The sequence below is a fragment of the Arachis stenosperma genome, chromosome 5 (genome assembly GCF_014773155.1).
Source record: "Arachis stenosperma cultivar V10309 chromosome 5, arast.V10309.gnm1.PFL2, whole genome shotgun sequence".
Classification (NCBI taxonomy): Eukaryota; Viridiplantae; Streptophyta; class Magnoliopsida; order Fabales; family Fabaceae; genus Arachis; species Arachis stenosperma.
Window position 1 is genome coordinate 126,082,177 of NC_080381.1, and position 24,547 is coordinate 126,106,723.

General features: G+C 30.2%; 1 protein-coding gene across 2 annotated transcripts; it reads right to left on the reverse strand.

Moving 5' to 3' along the window:
• Positions 1–8,442: 8,442 nt before the first annotated feature.
• LOC130982278 (transcription repressor KAN1-like) lies at positions 8,443–17,786 on the reverse strand. Of its 2 annotated transcripts, none has more exons than XM_057906224.1 (6): positions 16,859–17,786; positions 16,708–16,784; positions 16,025–16,070; positions 15,514–15,675; positions 8,979–9,057; positions 8,443–8,876 (listed from the first exon to the last, which is right to left on the reverse strand). In XM_057906224.1, the coding sequence occupies exons 1-6, from the start codon at positions 17,493–17,495 to the stop codon at positions 8,828–8,830; spliced, it is 1,050 nt and encodes a 349-aa protein (XP_057762207.1). In that variant the 5' UTR covers positions 17,496–17,786; the 3' UTR covers positions 8,443–8,827. The 2 variants fall into 2 exon arrangements, with proteins under 2 accessions (XP_057762207.1, XP_057762206.1); XM_057906223.1 differs by having other exon boundaries at positions 15,498–15,675.
• Between the last annotated feature and the right edge of the window lie 6,761 nt (positions 17,787–24,547).

Below are 24,547 nucleotides of genomic sequence, written 5' to 3' on the forward strand. Positions count from 1 at the left end.
TTTACAACCAAATTTGTCTTTCTATTTTTTTTAAAAAAATTATATATTTATTTTTTATTTATTTAAATTTTGATTCATCTTTGATAAATTATGGACATTGGTTTTCTATTTTTTTTAAAAAATTATATATTTAATATTTGAATGATAATTGAGATGATATTGAAAGAAATAAAAAATATTAGAAGAAATAAAAATTTAATGGTAATGATATGCAGTATTTGGGGTGATGGGTGTACAGTGGTGGTAAAATTTGTAGTTGAGTAAAGAGTAATTCAGTCTTTTCTAAATATTTGTGTGTCTTGTTTATTATTTTGCCAAACACAATACATAGACACAAATATTTTATATCTATCTCTTTAATGTTTGTGTCTTTATGTTTATGTCTTATCGTATACATCAATCAAATGGAACCTTAGTGCCCTACCACCTTCCTCACATCCCACAAAATCCAATAATCACAAAGAATGTGGGAGAATAGATCGAGTAATTAGCACTGTACCGCCTTCTTACATGCAACTCATCATAATCACAATGAATGCGGGGGAATAAATTGAGGGATTAGCACCCTATCGCGCCTTCCCCACATCCAACTCATCAATCACATCTACCATTAATTATGTCTCTTTCATTCTCAAATTCATTATTAAACTCGGTCACATTCATTCAAAATTCATAATTAAACTCATTCTTCAACCCTCCTTTGCCTCGTAGCCAATTCCATTATCATCAAACACACCTCTCAACTCAGCCACATCTTATTACTATTATCATTATCTTTATTATTTACTTCTTATTCCACATTACCAACGCCTTATTAATTCAAATAATACTTTACGAAATTCTTTCAAATAATTCATTAACTTATTTAATAGACTCATCTCCACTTTAAAGTTTAAAAACTTGCTAACGAACCTTAAACAAATATAAAAGAAGTTTAAAAAATTAAAAATTTAATTAAACATTCAAAAATCTTATTTTTGACTAACAAAATAAATTAATAAAAAATAGCTAAAATTTATTTTATTTAATATTTAATAATTATTATAATAATTAATAAATATTAAATAAAGTAAATTCTAAACTTTTTTTCTTTTGTTTACCTAATATTACTATAAAAAATTATTCTAATTCTTGATAGTAATTAGTGATACTATGTACAACTGAATTAAATGCCCCAACCCAGTTAAGAAACTAATAAAGAGCGTAGCCAATTATCATTAACTCATTATTTTTATATTTTTTTTAAAATAAATATAAATTCAAATTATCATAAAAAATATTTAAAATTTAATAAAAAAATTAAAATATAAAAAAATTAAATCCCAATAATAACAAACACCTAAAATTATTATAAAATTATTTTTAAAGTCATCTTAAATCCCACTAAATTCTCTTTGACCTTATCCATGATTCTGGCCATTTTGAATCTCTCTTTGTTTTAAAAATAGTACTTTTTGAAAAGTTGTCATATCATATCTTATAAGAAGGAATTCTTATCAAATCATAATATTTTCTTCCACCTTTTCTCTTGATTCTAGGAGCTAACTTCTCATTTTTAATTTTGAAAAAACCTTCTTTATTGATAACCGCGCCACTTAATGGTCCATTACTCTCTTAACCCTCTCTCTCCATCTCTCCACTCAGCATTAAATGCTCCTATAACCTCCCGCCTCTCTCCAATCTCTTCGGCCACTCCTTCACCTTTCTCCTCCATTGTCCATTTTCATAACATGAAAAAGAAAGTGACTCCCAAAAGAAGTAACTGAACTCCACTCTCCAAAAATGCTCCCTTTTCTCCTACTCCTCAAACACATACTCACATTCACATTCACTTTACCTCTTCTTCATCTCTTTCATTCTCTTCCAAGCAAACCGAAACCATGAGAAAAAAGTTATTCAGCCAAGGTCATCATCTCGTAAGAAATCTGGAAAAGACAAGGAACCTGTGATTGAAGAAGAAGAGGAGTCTTAATCTTCTTTACCTCATTCACCTCCAAGAAAATCAATTCCTCACTCCTCTGGCCGCAACTCTCAACGCCCAAAAGGCTACTCTCTGCGCAACACGCGGGAACCGCCAAACTTGGAATCTCTTGATTTCAAAAACAAGTTCAACAAGAGGCATTCTCATTTTGATCCGGGCATATTCAACTCTTGTGCTTCATATGAGTTTCATGATCAAGTTCTAGTTAAGCGTCACTTATGTGTTTCTCACATAGGGAACCTGGAGTCTCTGGCCACAAAAGGGATCAACTTTGTCATTTTGTTCAAAAATCTGAAGTGGACTCCTTTATTCAACATCCAAAAGCCTGTATATCCATCACTGGTTTGCAAATTCTATGCGAACATGAGGTACCTTGATAGCGCTATACATTCATATGTCAAGAGGATTCACTTATCTCTCAACAGAGAAATAATCAGCGCTGCATTAGGATATGTTGATGAAGGCGCAACTGCCTACATGACTGAAAAGTGGGATTCACAAGTTGGGATCACATATCAGATTGCTCTAAATCGAACCTGTGAAAACTTCTTTGCTCTGGATGGGACAGTGTTGACGCATAAAGCTCTTGGACCTGTAAGAGCACTACTTCACAGAATCATCAATCACATTTTGATACCTCAGAGTGGTTCCTTCCAAAGAGTAACTGCTTGCGATACTTTAGTTCTTTTTGCAATTCTTACTTCCTCTCTCCTATTTCATTTGCCTATTTGATGGTGCGACACATGTGGGAATGTGTTCGCAGTAACAAAAAGGCTAATATGCCCTATAAAATCTTTCTTACATGCATCTTTGAATATTTTCATGTTGATTTAACCAATGAGGATGTAGAAAATAAGGTTTCCATCATCAAAGGAGGAGGAGTCACTGGATCCATAAAAAGTACCAAAGACAAACGCTCCATGCCCTCTGAACCATCAGACAGTGACCTTGAGAGTTGTCCCAATGAGCCAACAAAGGTTGCTGATTCCATCAAGGACGTTCTCACTGAATTTTCAAATATGTCAAACATGATGGTACGCTCATACAAGGAAGCCCGAAAACAAGTGTATGAGAATGAGAAGGCTTGAAAAAAGTGCCATGAGTGAATTAATCTCTTGATTGATAACTTTGAAAAAGATTTGGGTGATGTAGATGAAGATAACCAATTCATTGGCTCTGACATTAATCTTTCTTATGCTTAATTTAGTTTAACTGCTAGAACCTATAAACTCTATTTTAGTTTCATGTTTTTTTAGTACTATATAACTGCTAACATTGGATACTCTAGACCTTATGTTTAGTTTAAACAAATATTATGTATTATGGTATACTTTTGTCTGTTTTGCAAGTTTTCCCATTGATGACAAAAGGGGAAGAAATTGTTGAAAAATTGAAAAATAGGGACAATTGAAAAACAGGAGCTGAAATCACTTTGATTAATAATTACCCCCTGTGCATAAGTTCTATGTTCCAATGGTCAAATTTTATGCTCTAATATGTTTGTTGCATTATCATTACTGGAACTTGGTTATGTTTTGATAATTTTCTTTGAGCTCTGATATGTTGAATGAATGCTGGATAACTCTGTTTGTTTGATAATTTTTTCTATGTTGAGTGATTGCTGAAATCTGATAATTTTGTGCTCTGATATGTTGAATGAATTTTGTCTATTTGATCAAATGATTTGGCAGCAAAATTTTTGGAATTATCTGATGAATTTGGTTGAAGTGTACTCTGTACTCAGGCAAATTTTATGTTTGTATTGAGCAGAAAATTATTTATATGATAACAAATCAGTGTTGCTTATCACTTCACTTCTGCTCATAAATCAAGCTGTTCAACATGATTTAATATTCCATATGTTGAATACATGATGGCTATCAACTTGATTTTAAATGTTACAGGTAATGCTTTCCTTAACAAAATGGCATATATTAAGGGGGGGCTATGTAACAATTGAAAAGGGGGAGGAGTCCAAATCTTCAAAGGGAGTATTATAAACTCTAAAACCTTTTCATTTCAACTTTTAATAATGTTTGTCATCAAGAAGGAGATTGATGAGTTTGGAAAACTCCAAATTAATTTGATGATGATCAAATATTATTAAAATAATTAATTATAAAATTATTAATTTGATCTTCAAATTACATTTGCTAATTAATAATTTTGTTGTGCAGATTTTATTTTGGGCCAAAAATAACAAGCCTAACATGAAGTGAATTTTTAGCTTTGTGCAAAAATGACTAAGTATTTATGGCTGAAATTTTTATTATGTGAAATGGGCCAATTTTTGTTGAACAAGCCCAAATTAATATTTGCTTCTAGACCAACAAGATTTGGTCCGAATTGAAAAGAAAAAGGGAAGAAGCTTTGCTTGTTTAGTTCGGTTACCTACTTTCACTCTTTGATAAATTTCAAATTTATTCAACTTGCATTAATAGCATTGGAAACATGAAAGAGAAAGAGGAATTGATTTGATTGGCATCATTAATGTTACACACTACTCAGCAAAAGGGAAGTAGGAACTAATTTATTTTAATCCTCTTATTCAATTCCATTGAATGCTTCTCCTTCTACGTACTATCTCTTCACTCTCTTCAATTTCGGTCACATCCATCAGGAAAGATGAAAGCAAAAACAAACTATCAGAAGAAGGAAGATGGAGCTAGGCACAAGCATGAAGCCGTTGTGATGATGGCTTTAGGAAAAAGGAGATCTACAGTACGGTGTGGCTGAGATCTTTGCCACTTATGGTAAGAAGTGATGAGGAAGTCTCAAGCTCTCCATACCCGAAAATGAAAGAGATCCATTTTGGTCAGAGAAAGAAGATCTCTTAGAAGCATGGCTCATCTCTACTTTTGATCAACCACCACAGGAGGTAGCTAGTGTAGCTACGTGGAGGAAGAGGCAGAAGTTAGAGCAGATGGAGCTGTCATCATCAAGGGCTAGGAATCCTTCTTGGGGAGCAAGTCAAGATGGAAGGCCCAGATTAATGTATCTTGGTGAGAAGGGATGACACAGAGGTAATTGCATGCTTGATTTTACATTCGATTTTCTATCCTCTCTCTCTCTCTCTGGCCGAACCGGTTTTGGTGTGAAGAAGAAGAAGATTAGCTCGGTTCAACAGTTTTAACCGTGGAGGCTTCCCCTTCTATAAATAAGGGAGAACAGTTAGGGTTTGAGGCAAGGAGAGAAAGTGTAAAGCACAGAGTTCTCATAGCTACCCAAGCTAATAGAAGTTATTCTCCTTCAATGTGTTTCATGTTGTATTTTTCTGTTTAGTTTTTCTGTCTTGAGTCTCATGGAAAAAGGCAGACGGTGAAGTTTGTATGAAAAAGCCATAGAGCGAAAAAAGGCAGAGTATACAAAATTAAAAGAAAAAGCCATAAATGTCCTAGAGGTCCTTTGTACATCTGTGTTGTATTTCATGATTTTGTGGGAATTCCCTTGCAAGTTGGGTTAGCACTTAGCAGTTGAAAGCTTGGTAGGTGACCAAGTCGAGTTCAGGATTGGGGTTAGATACTGGACTTGTCTCGGATAGGAAGGGTAGTTCCTAGGGAGAATTGGTGTCTGTAATCAAAGATGATTATAGTGAAATTCCATCATTGTTGTGATGGAGACTGGATGTAGGCTGCATTGCACTTAGCAGCTGAACCAGGATACATCTTGGTGCGATTTTCTCTCTCTTCTACTCCATTTCTGTTTCTGCTGCATAGGAGACAAAATTGAAAAATATCTCTTGCCTGGTTACGAGACAAAAAGAAAAAAGTCTCTTGGCTGGATACGAGACAAAAAGCAAAAATATCTCCTCAAGGCATTCTACCAAACAACAAGCATAACTTGAAAAAAAATGGGCTAAGATTCAACTCCTCATTCTCTTAGCCACCCTGATTTCCTCTTAGGCACCTAAGCTCTTTCTAACTTTATTGCTTCTCAATCTACTAAGTATTTTCTTGCAAGACTAAGTTTATATGCCTTTTTCTTCAAAAATGAAATAAATAAGTAATATGATTCGTATTTGTGTTGTTGGACGTTAACTAAGTACTCAAGCTGCTGGAGCGCAGGCCGAGAATCCGTGATCGATCCGAAGAACCACTGCCAGATAAAATGTGTAGAGCCGAGTGTAGTGTGGTGTAGTAGTAGGCACTTTTTTATTTGAAAATAAAAAAGAAGTACAAAGAGATTAGACTCTCGGATGAGACTAAGCAGCCACCGACCGTTCCGACGCGCCCCTTGATCCTTGAAGAGTGAAAAAGATAAGTCACTCCACTTACCCCGAAGTACCTAAAAAGCGTAGGGGGCGGCGGCTCCCCCCTTCCCTTATATTGAGGATCGTCGAAATGAGCAAGGATACTATTTCTACGAAAAATACCATTCACAGGTATTTCAATCGAGATAGACTGACTTGCGATCCAAAGAAAGTGAGATTCTGGTCGATAATAAAGTTTGAGATTACCATCAATTATATTTTGTTATTGTAAAATACTATTTAGAATTTTATTTCTTTAGGTTTTATATCTTAAAAAAATTAAATAATCTTTTTTCTAATAGTATACGATCTAAATTTTTCTTTCTATATATATCATTAAATAATTATTTAAAAATTCACTTCCTAATAATTAGAAGCTAACTCTTATTGATATTCATAGTTAAAAAAAGTCCTTTTAATTAATATAATTGTTATGAAAAAACTAAAGCTAATTTTAAAAGAAGATAAATAGTACTCTTTTGAGTTAATTTGTAAGAAAGAACAACAATCTTATTTAAATTTGAAAATTGATCATTATGACGAATATCTTATATAAAATTTTTAAATTGACTGTTAAGTATCAAAAAGTGAATAATAAATTATTGTAGAGTCAAATTTAATAATTTAACGAAAACAAATAAATATTATTATTATTATGTCCTATTTAAGAAAATTTTAAATTGTAGTGAGAACATTTACCCCCACAAAATATATATATTTGAAACTGTCCCTGCGACAAAGAGAGCTGCAACGTTCGGCCGGACTACACGATACAAGGAGAGAACTACAGTGGTTGGCTGGGTTACGCGGAGTGAGAGCCGATTTGCGTGACGAGGGTGACGTAACAAAAATACAACCGCGGTTCGACGGCGCGAGAAGAGACATACGCCAAAAGTATTATGGACGAGAGGAAGAATAGCGAAAAGAGAGCTCAGGAGTACGTATAAAAATAGTTTGTAACTTAAAATTGTACGACTCGAATATAGAACATACACAAAAATAATCTTTTTATTTTTCAAATTTTAAAAATAAGATTAAAAAAATTAACCGAATTAGCTTATCTTATAACTGGCCCAATACTTTCTCTTAAATGCCCATTTCTTTCATGGACAACTAACTATCATCATCATTGTCTTAATTCATTCATCAGTTTTATCGGCAATTATTAGGCCTTTGTATCATCAACTATCATCATTAAACAACGTAAGGATAATGTAATAATCTTCAGAAAGGCCCTCTTTTTTTTTTTTTTTTTCATTTGGGTGGATGAAATAAATGGATGTGCTAATTAATTAGACCATATTTATGTTTAGGAATAATAATACAGATATGTAATTAAGCATAAGTATCTGTAGAAATACCTGAAGATATGGATGGAAATGAGACAAAAATAATTATATGGGATGGGAATAGAGATTTTAAAGATCTATATGTGAGGAATTTTAAAATGGAGATGAAGACTAAATTACTAAATAAATTCAATAAAAATAAACTTTTGCTAAATTTAAATTTTGAATATTTTTTTAATTGAATTTCGGGTGTTTTTATTTCTAAAAATAAACTTTTGCTAAATTTACGTTGAATGTTAGCCGTAAAATTGACCACTTTTTCATCTTTCTATTATTATATAAGAAATGAGAATGGATTGTAGAGTCTCCATTTCCAATCTTCTATATTCTCATTACAATCTATCCCTGTAAGTCTATAACAGAAACCTTTTTCTAATGTATGGTTTCCATGCATAAATAGCAGTTGAATATGCTTCACTTAAGGTTACAGCTGTTACAAAGTGATGATTTATTTATTTATTTTCTTTTTGGCCCATCAAGAATATCATTATTACATTCAAGTCATCGGATTAGGCATCATATCAACCAAAAGTAGGGTTAGTTCCAATAAGTGGGGCATAATAATGCAACCCACAATCACAACATCAATCAAAGCTTTTTGCATGAATAATTTTACAAAAAAGTTGGATTTTTTTCATATGAATGAAATCTTAATAATATATTCTCCAAATCTTTCACACCCATCACTGCTTTTTAATTAACTTTTGATGCATATTAGTGATAGACAGATAACAACTACTATCAAAGCTTTCACACACTAATCACAACATGAGCCACAAAATAAAGTAATATATGGACAAAAATATCCTTAGGAACCTAGGAAAAAGGAGAGGGAAAGAAAAAAGACATTAAAAAAAGCCTTATAATACATCTGATTCTTCTTCCTTTCTTTTCTTCAATTCATTAGCTTTTACTTTTTAAGTCTATAAGATTTATATGTAATGACTATCACCACCTAAATAAGCTTTTTAGCTCAAAAAGAATATACATATAGTTGCTTTAGATTTGTGGAAACTGACATATTCGCCTTGAGAAAAGCATACTAACTATTTTTATATTAATTAGTTATATATATATAGTACCTAATTTTATATATATATGCATTAATCTGTATATATTCTTTAGAAGCAATCCATGAATCATGATGTATACCAAACTAAAATTAACTAGACATGTTCTTCGTTCTGTTGCATTGTGAATTTGATCATCTCCCTAAGGTGAATTCCAAGCTTGGATTATTCTGACAATCTAAATTATTTTGATCCTTGAAGCTTCTTGATTGTATATGGTTGCTTCCCTGCACAAATTTAAATTAATATGCAATTATCAATATCATAATCAAATCTAGAACATGGTTTAATTTCCATTAATTTTTTCAACAAATTAGGTCACAACCCACCTCGGAGAGCTTCCCAATAACGTGTTGAGATGATAGGGTTTCTGGACTAAGCTCGTTGGCTTGTATCCATGCTTCTCTACTGCCATTCATGATTTAAAGGGACAAAAACATGTAAATGAATGAAGTAGTTAAATAAATCATTTAATTTTGCTATTCATATATATCAATTAGATCAGTAATTAATCATAACTGAAACCATAGGAAGAAAATGAGCTTACTGTCATATACAAATAATTGAACAGCAAATTAGTCAATATTTTATAATTTTTTTGTATTTGTCAGGCTTAATTATATTGACCCCTTTAAAAAAAATATAATGTCACGTTATATTTTTAAATTATAGGAATCTTGAGTATTAATTATCACAAACATAAAAAAATGTATATATCTTCATAAATAACAAGATATGACGTATAATAATAATATCCCCAAATATATAACATCAGAATATTCAATGTAATTTCCTCTATATGAGGCCAGTGTCTAGTTGTTCAAAGTTAAACACTGGAAAGGAAGTGCTAAAACAGGTGAATTATCAAGTCATTAAGTATACATATATATAAAACATGATACACAAAATGCAATTTCCAGGTTGTGGTGGAGACTTAATTGTACTTTTTTCTCTTCTGTTTCATTCATCATATATATAACTTTTTCATTATCTTTTAATTTCATTTAATTAGCTGTTAATAAACCCCTAGCCTTTGTTTAATTAAATGCTTAAAAGTTCTACGTTGGAATATATATATATATATATATATAATTCTTAATGTCTCAGGGAGAAAGAATGGTTACTAGGTTAAGACCTTTTGGAATATGTAAGGACATATATATTCGTTAAAAAACTTTACCTTGTATTCCTTAGTCCTTTTTATACTTCATGATCACATTCTTTTTTTATCAAATACTTTACGTTAAGTACCTTAGCTTGTTTGTTTAACATGATTGGTAACTAATCATGGGGTTTTTCCAATAAGGAGGGTGTCATATAAAGGAATACAAACAGCAAGGAATTAACTAAATCCCGTTAATAAAAAGTCCTTTTTTTATTTGACTTTTTTTTGGTACAGAAAAGCATTTATCGATTCTTAACTCTTAATTTCGTTTTATTTTAATTTATAAAAAATACATGTTAGACAAAAATCAATCCATCCAGTGCACAATTCTGAATAAACAATCAAGGGTTCCTATCCCAATGCCAACTACTACTTACAGTACTATAATGTTTAGGTTTGAATTTCGATAAAAATTCAGGTGCAGTGAATTTAGTGAATTTTATGTAAAGTTGATAGTTAAGAGTCGTTAAATGATAATTGAGTCAAATTTATCAATTCATTTAACAACTCTTATCTATCATCTGAGTTTTCATATTAAAGTTTATATATCATTAATATGTTAGTTTTGTAATAAATTACAGGGAACATAGTTTCAGGCCAAAATCCTGGCAACCCCTAAGTGGATCAACTATCTGTCCACACCTATATACATAGAACATTAACAATTGGTCAATATTAATTAGATAAATATTTTATTTATATTTATTATTTATTAAGAGAGTAGTTGTGATATATTATTTATATTTATTATATATATATATATATATATATATATATATATATATATATATTGAATTTAACTTAATAAAAATTTTAATTTCCACTATGTGTACCTGCTTATTAATGTTATTAGTTGTTTTTCACTTGCAATATCTTTAATTATAAATTTTTGTTCTTCTACATGCAGAACAGTAGTGATTATTATGGACCATGTAATCTTTGTTATATATTTTTTTTTGGACAAATTACTAGCTAAAGATATATCGAAATAATTTTATGATAATTAATTAGAATTTGTATGACAAAAAAGTTTAGAGTTTATAGTAAAAGAAAAAGAATTTAGTATAAAATAAATTAAAAAAAATTATATAAAAAATTTAAACAAATTCAAAAAAAAAAACTTACTTAAAGAAATATAGTGTTAGTGATATAATTATTTATATTTTTTTATGAATTTAAACTTTTGAAAAATATAATATCGTAATAATTTTTCTGAATTTATACGATATTTTTTTTCGGGTTACAATAATATTATGAATCATTTCACATATGTACAATTAACTTTTAAATAAGTTTAAAATTTTCATTATCTGAAATTGAAGCATCAAGAATCACTCTTCTGATCACATTTCACAATAATGACTGGTTTCATTTCATTTGCCTATTATTCCTTCACTAATTTTTCTTGAAAAGCTTTTGCTTATGTGTGTGTATATATTCGAAGCTAGCTACCTAATCTTTATGTAATTAGGGAAGCATAATAAGGATATTAAGGAATTTTTTTTTATAATTTGGAAATGCACCCTAGGGAGTAAAATATAAATAAATCACTATATATAGAGTAGGGTGTGAAAAACCAAGAATCCGGCAGACATAATGCTCAATTGGCTTGATCATGATTCTGACTCTCCTTATAAGAAGGGAAATGCTTCATAAAAAACTCTGACAACTACTTAAACAAACATGAGGAAAGAAGCATATTTTAAAAAGTTGTTTAAATAGTTGTTAGAAAGAGTTATCAAAATAGCATTTTCTTATAAGGAGGAGTAAAAAAAATCATATAAATAATTTGATTATATAAAAAAAATTATGTCCACAAAAAAAATCACTATATATTTATAAAATATATTATTTAATTTATTTTTAATATATTCTATTTAAATAATTAATATAATAGTTAATTTATAGTATACACATATTCTATTTAACATCGTTATTCTATTATTTGCTTAAATGTGCAATTTATATTATATTGAATAAGTTGCCTATTAATTTCATGTATAAAGAAAAGAGTAAGTACATAAAACTCCATTTCATGATGATATTTGAAAATTCAAAATTCTCTATCATAACAATAGATAAACAATGATCAGACAGCAAGAACAAAGATAAAATTGTGAAGTTTTTTGTCTAATGTTCTGTATTTACAACAAATTAAAAAAAATACTATCTTTATATAATTATCTCAACTACTAAATAAAGTTATATATTCATTATTTCTGGATTTTGTTTTCTATAAAACAACTTCAAACACTACTTATTAGAGTAAGATGGATCCAAGACCAAGGTTAATTAGTACAAAGATAGATCGATGAGACGTAAACTCTTTTTTCTTTTTCTTCTTTTTTTTTGGTTTTTTTTATTCTATATCAGAGTTGTTACCATGATTTGAAACCAACCTATCTATATCTTAACCACTTGACCTATGCCAAAAGTAGAATCAGTAACATCTTATGTAATTTAAGAGACTCATGAATCATGATCAATTCCGATTAGATGTTCAAAAATTTTCATTCTTATATTGTCCTATTACTTTTCGTTCTTATATTTTCCTATTAATTAAAGCTATCTTAATGGTTTAAAACAATAAACTTCAAAGAAAAACAAAATAAAGAAACTTTGGAATATAAGTGAAACAAAAGATGATCTCACTTTAGCTTTAGCTATATGCTTGTCTCATGAAGAGAAGAAACTGTGAGGAGCTACCATTTCTACCTACCATATATACCATGCTTTTCTTTCAATATACATATATATTACATATAAATAATCAACTTATTAGGTTGTCTATAAATTTTAAGAAATTTCATAATCTTTTGAATTTTTTTTGGCTTAATCAGAAGAGTTGTAATGCGGCTAAAATGAATGCATTGTTAACAAAATAATTATGTCCTTTGTTTTCTTGTAATTCTAGCTAACATTTTTATCATTATTAAGGTTTTTGTATATATTTTATTTATTTATTTACTTGTAGATTTTATTTTACTAAGTACTTATAAGCGCAGACGAATTCATATATGGGAGCAAGTATTTTCACTAGAATTTAAAATTTCTTTTGAGTAGTATATAATAATTAAATTTATATATTTTTATTATATTATTAAATTTGATTTATCGTTATATTAAATTATTATAAAAATTATTTTCTTGTCATATTAAATATAATTTGCCTTTACTGTTAAATTTTTTTTAGATCTGTCATTGTTTATAACATATCTAAGTAAATAATTTTGAAATATTTTAACATATATATTAAATAAGTTATATATATATATATATTAAATTATAATATGACTATATTTATGATGACTATAATAATTATGTATAAATATGGTTAACTATTATAATATAGATATATTAAAAAAATATTATTTTAATTTTAATAACACTTTTTAGAATTTTATAACTATTGTAATTACTATAGCATAAACATATATATATATATATATATATATATATATATATATATATATTTTTTTTTTTTTCTTTTCTTATTCACCTGTCTCTTGTAAACAAAACCAAAATAATTGAATAGATAATAATAATATCATTTTAACTACAAAGAATACATGAGATAGAGTCAGTTAAAGTTTTTAACTTAAGAAAAAAACGTAACGAATTACGGACCTTTAATTCTTTTATCTATAAATTAAAAATACAACCATTGTTTTTTTTTTTTGTCAAGGCCAAAAAATATACTATATATTGAGTTACATTTTAAAAAACCAACAGTCTAATTAATTATGGTGCTACATTTTAAAACATCTATATATTTCCACAATATATATCCTGCATTTGTATTGTTGGGTCTTGGTAATTTCTATATTTCAACAAAAAAAAAGAATTATATATAATAAAAAAGGCCTCTCCCCATTGAGGTAAGTGAATTTAAATCTGTAGTAAGTGATAGTCTTGTTTGAATAAATAAATTGTGTACCAAACAAAAACACTACATTCAAGGTTACTACCTGTCTTCTGACTTTGAAAGAACGTTTTATGCAGTACAAATTTAGAGAACCGAAGAAATTTCCCCACTTAGTCAAAGCTGATCTGAGTCCATCCAACTCAATTATTATGGACTAGCATTATTACTAGTATGTTAGTTGTAGCTAGGCTAGGATTTACAAGAGCTACCTAAAAAGTGTAGTAATTATATTCTCATCATATCTTGTTTTATCAAATATTATATGATTTCACAGTCACCCATGTATACAGTTTTATGTCTTCAGTAAGCAAAATGGCATGCCATTATTTATATTAAGTATGAACAACGTTTCTTAGACAATTACTATGATGCAAGTTATTTTCTTTTCTAACTTTATTTTTTATTCTTGATTTTTCTATTTAAATAAAAGATATAATTTATTTTAAAAAATTATCAACATTTTAAACTAAAATTATTATATACTATTTGTGCAAATTACCAATCAAATATAAAAAAGTTATCTAATTAACATACATAATACATACCAATGAGTATATATATTAATAAGGTTAATTAGTTTGGTTGTCTAATTATTATTTCCAAAACTGGGATAGCTTGTAACATAATCTGACAAGGTACATATGCATGTTTTAGTGGACATTATTATTTTGTCACATATATATTACCCTATAATAGGTCTATTATATAAAAAAATTATTATTTTAATTTTTTAAATTTTAAAATAAAAAATTAACTTAATTAATTTATATTGTAGTTAGTCTCTAAACTTTTTCATAATATAATGGTGATCTAATTTTTGCAGCACTGTGCATTATTTGCAACTTCAATTTCCACTAGAAATTGTTTTTGCTGGCTCTTCCTTTTCTATGTAGAAATGTTGTTCTTATGGTTATTGTTAATCATAGTTGGATTTTGCAACCCAAGGGGTGTGTACCCCATTTTGTCCTATTAGTTGACCCACATAAATCTTTGAGTTAGAAATTTGTACCAAGAGCATTAATCCCATGATAAAGCTAGAATACCAAAAGTGTGACATTACATCAAAAATGGATTTGAAAGCCCTTAAATTGAATACTTTCAAGAGTGTTAGTTATTGAACAAAACTCAAGGCAAGCAAGTCCATTTAAGACTTACAATTATAAGTGGCCAAAAAAGGTTAAAAACAAAGAAATCAACATGAAAATGGAACATTATTCATCTAAAAGTAGAATGTTAATCTGAAGAAAGTACTAATATATATATACATAGATTGTCAAAAGTTGTATATTTAATTGCAACTATATAACAAGAATAAAAAAAATGTATCTAGCTAGTTTCAGAAAACCTTCACTTTCTACCACATTTAAAGAAGCTGAAAATGTGTACCAAAAAGAAGTATCATCCGAAATGATGCATGGCCATTTTTATCATCAGAAATAAAGCAGCGAAGAAGTGGAGAAAAGAAAGGAAAAGCAAAAGTTGTCAGAGAAAAACTAGTACTTTATTTTTTTAATTTTTTTTCCCTTCAGAAAAAGGGTGAAATTGGGGTTCTGATTTTCCCCTACTTAATTATTATACTCAACCATGCATGCATCAATTATTATAATATAGCATTATTATACATATATGGGGCATATATAGCTAGTGGATCCAATACCATGTAGCATGCAGATATTGTAAGATATAATAACCGACACTGACACCAATGCAATAATAATATTGAAAGAAATGAATCACATCAATTAATTAATTAATTACCTGGAAGAAGAATTACCCCATAGATTTTTATTGCTGCAAGTAGTAGCAGTAGTGGTGTTGTATCCCAAATCTTGATCTAGAGATGCATTATTATTATTTGGGGGCCCTCTTTGATTTGGTAAAAAGTTCTTATTTTGACTAATGGGTGATGCTAGGGACATGAAATCTTCATCTCCATCTGATGGTTCATATATAACACCATATTTAGTATTACTACACAAATCATTGAAACAAACATTGAGGAATACTACTATACTTGCATTGTTAGCATAAACTTTTAAAGACAGAACATTATTATTTATTTTATTTAATGGTTGAAATGAATATGAATGAATAGGGTCCGAGTCATAAAGTAGGGAGCTAGGGAATCTTCTTCAGATGAATTAAATAAAGTGCAATGAAGAAACTCAAATTTGGACCGGAGATCAAGGACTCAATTAATTATATATTATTGTTGTGTTATTAGCTTATTAGGTTATGATGATAATAAAATTATGAAAATTTTTTATTTTATTTTATTTTTTTACCTGAGGAAGCTGCTGGCTTGTCAGTATTCTTAACAGTTCTATACATCTGCAGAAGCCAAAATAAGACAAAAAAAGATTAGTACACATAGGGGGGAATGAAACAATAAACAATAATATCAATGAGTATTTAAAAAAGATTTAAAGTAAATAAATAAGTTCGTTTATGAGATTGTTTATTTATTTTCCTGGGATTTGTTTGATTTTATCTTTTAATAATAATAATAATAGTAGTAGTAGTAACAACTAACAAGTAACAAGAAAGCAAGCATAGTGCATAGCAGGTAAGTAATATAATTGGGTTGTATTATTGAGAAATGATGGCTACTTTTTATGTTTCTTTTTTTTCTCTTTGATAAAAAAGTAGAAGTTGTCCTGTTCCCTAATTCAAACAAGAGATTCAACTGTTCATCCCTTTCATTCATTTGCTGCATGTCTCGGCTCTTGTGCCGCATACTTAGAAGTCTCTGCCCCTTTTTCCGGTATTCCCAAATTAATAGGTTAAAGACTAATATGTTATGATTTGAAGTTTTACTGATTAATAAATTATTACATGTATAAAACAAAATTCGACAATTAGTTAAATGAATTAGCGAGTTACTCACTAGACAGCTTCTTTTGATAAGTGTTAGTATGAGAAAAAGTAAAGAAAAAAGAATAATTAATATTAATAAAGATGTATGTACCTGCAAGTGACTCTTGACATGAGCGAGTGTTAGATCTTTGACATCCATGAGTTCCAGAACTGACTTTGGAGTAGCTCCTATTATTGAATCGAGAAGGTAAGTAAGGGTTTGATGGAAGGAGAAATTAAAGAGGGGTTTGAGAGTAACATACTTTCATGGCCGCCAAGGAGTTGAACAGCATGAACAAATCGGGCATGGAGGGAGGTAGTCCAGCGCATTCTTGGAGCCCTCATGTTCCTCTTGCTGCTATGAATCATCATCCTTGTTGTTGTTGTTGATGATGGGAACATTCTAGACCTCATCACAAACCCGTTTGTGAAGTCAGTGTTGTTGTTAGCACCCCCAATAACCCCAAATAAGTGATGGTGATTAAGGGTTCTTAGACTCTCCATAGTTATAGCATTATTAAACCTCGAAAGTGGGGAAGAAGGAGTGTTGTTGTTGTTGTTGTTGTAAAGAGGGATTCCATTGATAGGCCTAATTACTACTTGCTCTGATGATGATGATGATTTGTTCCAAGGGCTTTCAGCTTCAGAAGGGGTTGGGGTTGTAGGTGCTGCTAAAGAGAGTTGTGTCTCCATGTTCTTATGATGATGAAGAAGAGTAGTAGGGAGTGAAATGGAACCATCACTGTGTGATTTTTCAGCACCATCACTAGTAGTAGTGCTACTTCTCCATATATCAAACCCTCCACAATCTCCTTCTTCTTCATTATTGCATATTGATGGTGGAGCACTCTTTGGCAGGCTTATCTGCAGTGATAGATCAGGAATCACATTCTCACCCATTCTTTCTTTCTTTCTTTCTTTTCCACACTCACTATACTACTTTTATATCTATATATATCAATTTATTTAAGGGACAATAAACAACAATTCAATTCAATTCTTTCGATCTGCTCGTGCTGGTGCTGGTGCTGGTGCTGCTAGTGGATGGTGTTTATATATTATTCTCTCTACTGTTATTGATTATTGAGGAGGGTATATATATAAGAGAAAGAAAGAAAGAACGAACAAACACAAAAGCTACATATATAGAGAATAATAATGGAATATTAATTATTATAAGTGGGGGATATCAACAAAATACATATATCTAAGTATTAGAAAACAAATTTAAAGGCTAAGTATTATTAATGGAATAAAAAGAAACAACAGGCTAAGCTAAGGCCCTTTTTTTTTTATGATGAGGTTCACAAAACAGACATCCTTCCAATAAGGACTAATAATAAGGGGAATGAAGAGAGAGAAGAAAGATGTGTGGTGGTGGTTCATAATAATATATATTAATTAATATAAATAAACAAAAAATTAAAAATAAATAATTGAATGGGAGGAGAGAGAGAGTGGTGGTAACTAAGTAGAGAGTATATGTAGAAAGTGACACTCCAACAATTCTTTTCTTTCCTTTTCTAACTAGTAACTAGTAACTTTAACACATTTTTTTTTTTATCTGCACAGTCAATACAATACACGCAAAACACTGCAACTGATGCAACGGCGTGGTGCTGCCTACAAAGTTTTGTACAATTTTTTCTCTCATTTCCTTACTTCTTTGCCCCGTACAGGACGGGTTGAATTTTGCTACATGTAAATTTATTATTTATTTATTTATCTAAAGTTTGACAATAAGTAAATAATAAAGTAAGGGTTATGTTAAGGAACCAAAAACTTTTTTGAATAATTACTAATTAAATTAAAATATATTACATTTTTAAATTATTCACTTAAATTTTAATATTAGAATAATTATTCGCACACCTAATGAAATAAACATCTAATATTAATATATCTATTGTTCACGTTGTTTAGTATTTTCATTGTCTATCTATATTTTTTCATAAAGTAAATATCGTTATCGATTTCTAACTATTTATTCAAAGAATAAAATATGTTTTACAATTTAAAAATTTTAATCAATCTCTAATCATCTTTAAATAATCTCAGTTATTAGTTTAAGTGACTCTTAACATATATATTATCAAGTCATTATTTATAAAAACGATTTAAAATAATTATTTTAGTGGTTGAATATTAATTAAAAAATTTTAAATTATTATAAGACACTTTATCCTTCAAATAAATAGTCAAAAATTTAAAAAATATTTAATTTAAATAATAATCATCTAAATTTCGAGATTTAAATTGTTAAATAATATGCCAACAAGTTATAATTTAAATTGCATAATTTTTTCATACTTATTTAAAAATAGAGAGTTCGAGTCTCAATTTTAATTTAAAAAAAAAGTATTTTTTTCTCTCTCTTTATCTTTGATGACGGTTTTAATAGTACGTTTTAGTTAAGACAAGGGCTTGTGTTTTTCACAAGATGATCAATCATTCCGTTTGCAATTTAAGAATTAAGGAAACAATAATTTTTGGCACTATTGTACAGAAATTGTAGGGCAAGCTAATTTTGGTCCACACCAATTTTTGATACAATTACATTAAAGTGTGTCATAATGTGTCTGCATACAGAAAAATTTGAATGATTGTAAACATGTAAACTGTAAAACTATTTACACAAACTATAGAAAATACACCTCTGACACAGAACAAGTTATTTTGGCGTTCTTTTCTTGGTAATTTGATAAACTTATTTTCTTCTTTTCCCTCTTGCGTTTTCAAAATAGCCCAAACATGTGATAAGTGTATAATTATAAATATTTAAATTATAAAGGCTAAGATTTTATCTTTCTACAAATACTAATTATTAATAATAAAAATACTCTTCAAATATTTTAAAAGAGATAAAAACAACAAAAAATATAATTTTTTTTAAGTAGCAAATGATTTATAAATTTGACAAATTATTTATGTATTTGACCTGAAGTAACTAAATATTAATAATAAAAATATCTCATTTTTTAATTATATTTACAAAAAATTAAGTTATATATTCTATCAAAAGTTTCTGTTGATAATATTTTAATAGAATCCTTTTAACAGAACATTGTTAATTACTTGTTGAAACAATCCTATACTAATTAACATGTACGCATCTTCAATTATACTCTCCGAATTTAAGACAGAAATTTCAATTACACTTTCCCTGATTAAATTAAGTGCATAGCATCTTCAATTATACTAATTAATATTTTCATACACTCATAATTTAGTACACACCGGTTATTAATTTCCACACCTAGCCTTTTAATCATTCATATATTGGACCAGTCTCATTTGTAATATTGAAGCTGTCATTCAGTCATTCTCAATACATATAGTAATTAATTTGTTTACGTCTTATTAGTCAAACTTGTTTGCAAACATGTTGGTGTCTAGCTAATAGGGGTACATGCTAATAAGAAGACAAATTCGTAATCCAGTTTCTCAAAAATTCTCCAAGTCTACATAAACAACATCCACAAGAAATCTTTGCGCACCATCTTTTGAATTTTCTTTTTCTGTTAAATAAATATCGGAAACACTTAATAGTACAAAACAACTATTGAAAAATACACGTAACATATATAGTTCTAATTTTATATATATTTTATTGTAAAACTCAAAGGCAATGAATTTATATAATATATAAAAAATATATATACATATCAACCCATTAAAATAAAATACATACATGTTTTTTACAGCTTGTAATCATGTTAATTAATGTTTAGCAATATAATTTTTAGCATATAAGATTACCTAGCTCTTCATATGCTAGATTGCTAGTAGTGAATTGCTAGAAACTCCATAACATTTAAAAAACTAAGCGAAAAAATTCTCTCTAACTTTCACATGATTAATGGGATGTTTTTTGCTCCTAGCAAGAAGATTTTCAGTTGAAAAAGTTCGTGAACACAAGCCTGTGAAAATATTGGCTTAATTCAATCAATGACTTTTAATTATGATTTGGCAATTCTTCTAATGCAATTAGAAATAGTGGTTCCATAGAAACATAACAATTATGACTTTTCATCCTATAGAGTCTCCCTTGAATAATATTTAGCACATCTACTTAAGTTAGAAGCATAACTATCAAGCATCCTCAACTCTCACAATCACCGACAAATATTTTACTTTTATTCTAAGTTTAAAACATAGCATCCTTTCGACTTGTCCCAGCGACCATTTTCTAAAGTGACAAGGTTTAAGTTTGGCTTATGGCATAATTTTGCTAGGTCTAACCTAGTCTTATGGTTGTCCCTAGCTAGTTCTATCATTATGTATTAAAATATGAATGAGATTATTGAACATATTATTCTCAACATACATTACATTAAGACAATGACAAATCAAAAAATATTTCAATAAGATAAATCCTGAAAGATATTTCTCTTAATCTAATTATGTGTGTCACGGTACACCAAATTGTATAACTAATGTCCCATATAGATTATTTTTGGATAACTACTCACCCTTGTCTATACTTGTTCATTATTACTCGATCTCACAAGAGGCTCCTTATGTTCCTTGATATTCTTTGGACAAATTACTTAAATAAAACATTTGGATTCTAAAATTACGAAAATACAACTTTTTCAATTTGGATATGAAAATATAATTTTCTACAAAATTATATAAATCACAGGAGGAGTCACGATTTTAAAATACACATAAATCGTTAATGGTGGCGATGATCACCCTTTGAGGCAAATTTCTATGTCAATGAATCTATCATAATATTGGAGTAGAAAAAACTTCATGAATATTAAGTATTAACTCACAAGTCATAATTCGCACATAATCCTTCAGTTATCTCACCCCAAACCCAAAAACTATAAAATACATGTCTCTTTTTTTTTCCTTCCAGAATTGCCTATCATGGCTTGAGAACATTTTAGGTTCAAATGTGGAATAAATATTTATATACTTATAAGAGGAAAAACTTTGATGCTACATTTGCTGATATTCACAAGAAGATAATTTGATTTTTTATATACAAAATACCTTACTTTAATTCTTCGAGAGCATCTAAATCCAAAATAATCCATCACAAGCTCTTTATTTCAAATAGTATTAACATCATTATCATCATAATCTCCTAAGCATAGAAAGAAAAAAAAGGTGCAATGACCATTTTAAATGCTCTATCAATATATATCATCTCATAATCACCTTCCTGCATTGTAACAAATACAATGAGATTAGAGTTCAGACACCCAAATTCATGTTATTAAATATTTATAAATCTATTAAATACTTGATGAAAAATGTAACACCCCACCGTACAGAGTCTTATGCTTAAGTCATAATTTAGAGGTGGCAAGGTATTACGATCCTAAAATAAAAATTTAGTACGTATAATAGTATAAAAAGGGTTTATAACTAGGAGCCTTTGTAGAAAAAGGGGTATACAAAAATCGCAACTCGAAAGCGCAACACTCCGTTCGATAACATAACGAACATAGAATAAACCAACACGAGATTATATATATACAAAGAAGTGTCAAAAACATGAATATCAAAACTCAAAATCCGGTTGCGAAGATAACCGATCCGAGTATAGCAATATATACATATGATAAAATAAGGAAACCCCAAAGGAAACCCAAAGGGACACAAAATACAGAAAACCTATTCTCCAAAATCTCCTCCAAGAGAAGTCATCACAATTTGTATTATTTAATGGAGATAAAAGTATATAAACAAAACAGATAAACTAAAACAGAGAGTCCCCAAGAACAAAGGATCTTCGCTAATCCAAAAGTCTCCAGCAGGCCTCAGCGAGAAACCTCACGTCCTGCATCTGAAAATCACAAAATCCGCATGGGTGAGAACCAGAGGTCCCTAGCATGGCAACAACTTCCACATATATAATACATAATAATAGAGGAAAGTCGAAGGCAATCCTAGAACTTCCTCCAGATAATTTAAAGCTTATAAACAAGCTAAACCATAAAGGGCATCTGACTAAAGATTTTTCAGTCTAACTAATACTTCCCTTTTCAATTCCTTCAGACCTCCCACCACACAGGAGTATAGCAAACACAGTTATTTCAAACAAGAGATATACAAATAGGAACATATAGGCATTTAGACAACTAGCAAGTAATATGCAGTCAAATAAGCAGTATCAAATAATTCACATAGTATGCATATGATGAATGCCTGTCCCTAATGGCTGATGATATCATTTGTCGGTTATAGAGCCAACCCGACAAGTCCTGGTAGCTAACCATTGGACTGTCCCTCTGTCGCGCATCCCCAACTCGAGTTATACTCATCATAAACTTAATCATAATCATGATCTATATCCATCATCTTCACTGGTGAATATTTACGGGGGCGAGCTCATCCGGGACTTTCACAGTGTCCGGCCACCCTTACGACATAGGGCCAAAAGAGCTTCGAGTCTCAACCTGGAGCACGTGGTGGCTAGCCACTTCCTTCCAGGGAAACTCTCATCTCCGATAGTGGAAGTGCCACATTCACAATTCATTCAACAGCATATATGCATTTATTCTTAGCCATAATCATGGCTCCGCCGTAACACGGCAATAATCCAGCCATCCGGCTCATGGTTAAATCCATAACCAGCCATCCATCTCACGGTTAAATCCATAACCAGCCATTTCATTAACAATTACGGCCTTTCGGCCCATGGCATAACAAGCACTTCCATCGCCATCCTCCGCCTCTCACATAATCATTTTTTATTCTCATTAATCATTCATTTTTTCCTTTACTTCACTCGCAAGTTACCACATTCCCTAGCCCCTTTTCTCATTACTAGGCATATCATATTGATTTAAGACATAAGTGGTAAGATCAGAGGTTTAGAAGTATGAAATTTGACTTTTAAAACTCAAAAATCAACTTTGGGATGAAAACAGGGCCTCGCGTACGCGCACTCCATGCGCACGCGTGGATGGCCACAAAACTCATCGACGCGTATGCGTCATGCACGCTAACGCGTGGATTGAAAAATAGCCAAGCGACACGCACGCGTCAGCCACGCGTACGCGTGGGTGCTCTCGTGCCCCGGCACAAACCTGGCACAATTCTGGCACAACTCTCTGGAAAATGTCTGGGCATTGGGTGCAGCACATCGGCGCGCCCGCGCACACCACTTGTACGCGTGGATGGCGCTTTCTAGAAGAACGGCGCGTACGCGCCAAGTGCGCTTACATGCGGGGGATTATTCTGCTAAAATTTTTCTAAGTTAAAAGCTACAGAATTCACAAATTCAACCCCCAATCTTCCGACGGACATAACTTTCTCATTTTAAATCGTTTTTCACCCGTTCTTCGAACGGCATGGATATCCCAGATCCAATTTCATTTCTAAACAAATTTGGCATAAAACGGAGATCCGTAGTCCAAGTTATGTCCCACCAAATTATTACTAAAACCATATTTTTCATACAAAACCACAAAGTGCCATTTTCAAAACAAACCATTTTCAACTCTTTTCAAAATCAATCAAAACATGCCAATTTCATCCCTTTTCTTTGAAATCAATCAAAATATATCAATTTCAACATCAAGCCTCCTCAACTCACACATTGATACTTTACCACAATTCACAAAATCACCATCCCATCATTTTAACCCACTTCACCCAAGTGGCTCAAATTCAAACACATTGACATATCATATACTCTTCCTCATGCCAACTTTTAACAACACCAATTCTATTAAATAATCATTGTACACAATCAATATCATACTCACCATCAACATGGTTCCACCCACAATTCAACCACAATCAATCATCAAGCATGCATATATCACAATATGCATATTTCTCATACATCATACCATCAAAGCATCAATAATCATCATCACATATATGACCACATCATATATTTCAACCATTCAACAACATCAACAATTCAATGCCTATCTTAGGGCCTCTAGTCTAAGTATTTCCTACCACATTACATATTAGATACG

What these genes read in the sequence shown, in the direction of transcription:
- LOC130982278 (XM_057906223.1), bottom strand. Translation starts at nt 17,495, where the DNA reads ATGGGTGAGAATGTGATTCCTGATCTATCACTGCAGATAAGCCTGCCA. An exon ending in CAAGCCAGCAGCTTCCTCAG is followed by an intron (nt 15,676 to 16,024) that starts GTAAAAAAATAA and finishes ATGAACCATCAG; the next exon opens with ATGGAGATGAAGATTTCATG. An exon ending in TTATTGGGAAGCTCTCCGAG is followed by an intron (nt 8,877 to 8,978) that starts GTGGGTTGTGAC and finishes AAATTTGTGCAG; the next exon opens with GGAAGCAACCATATACAATC.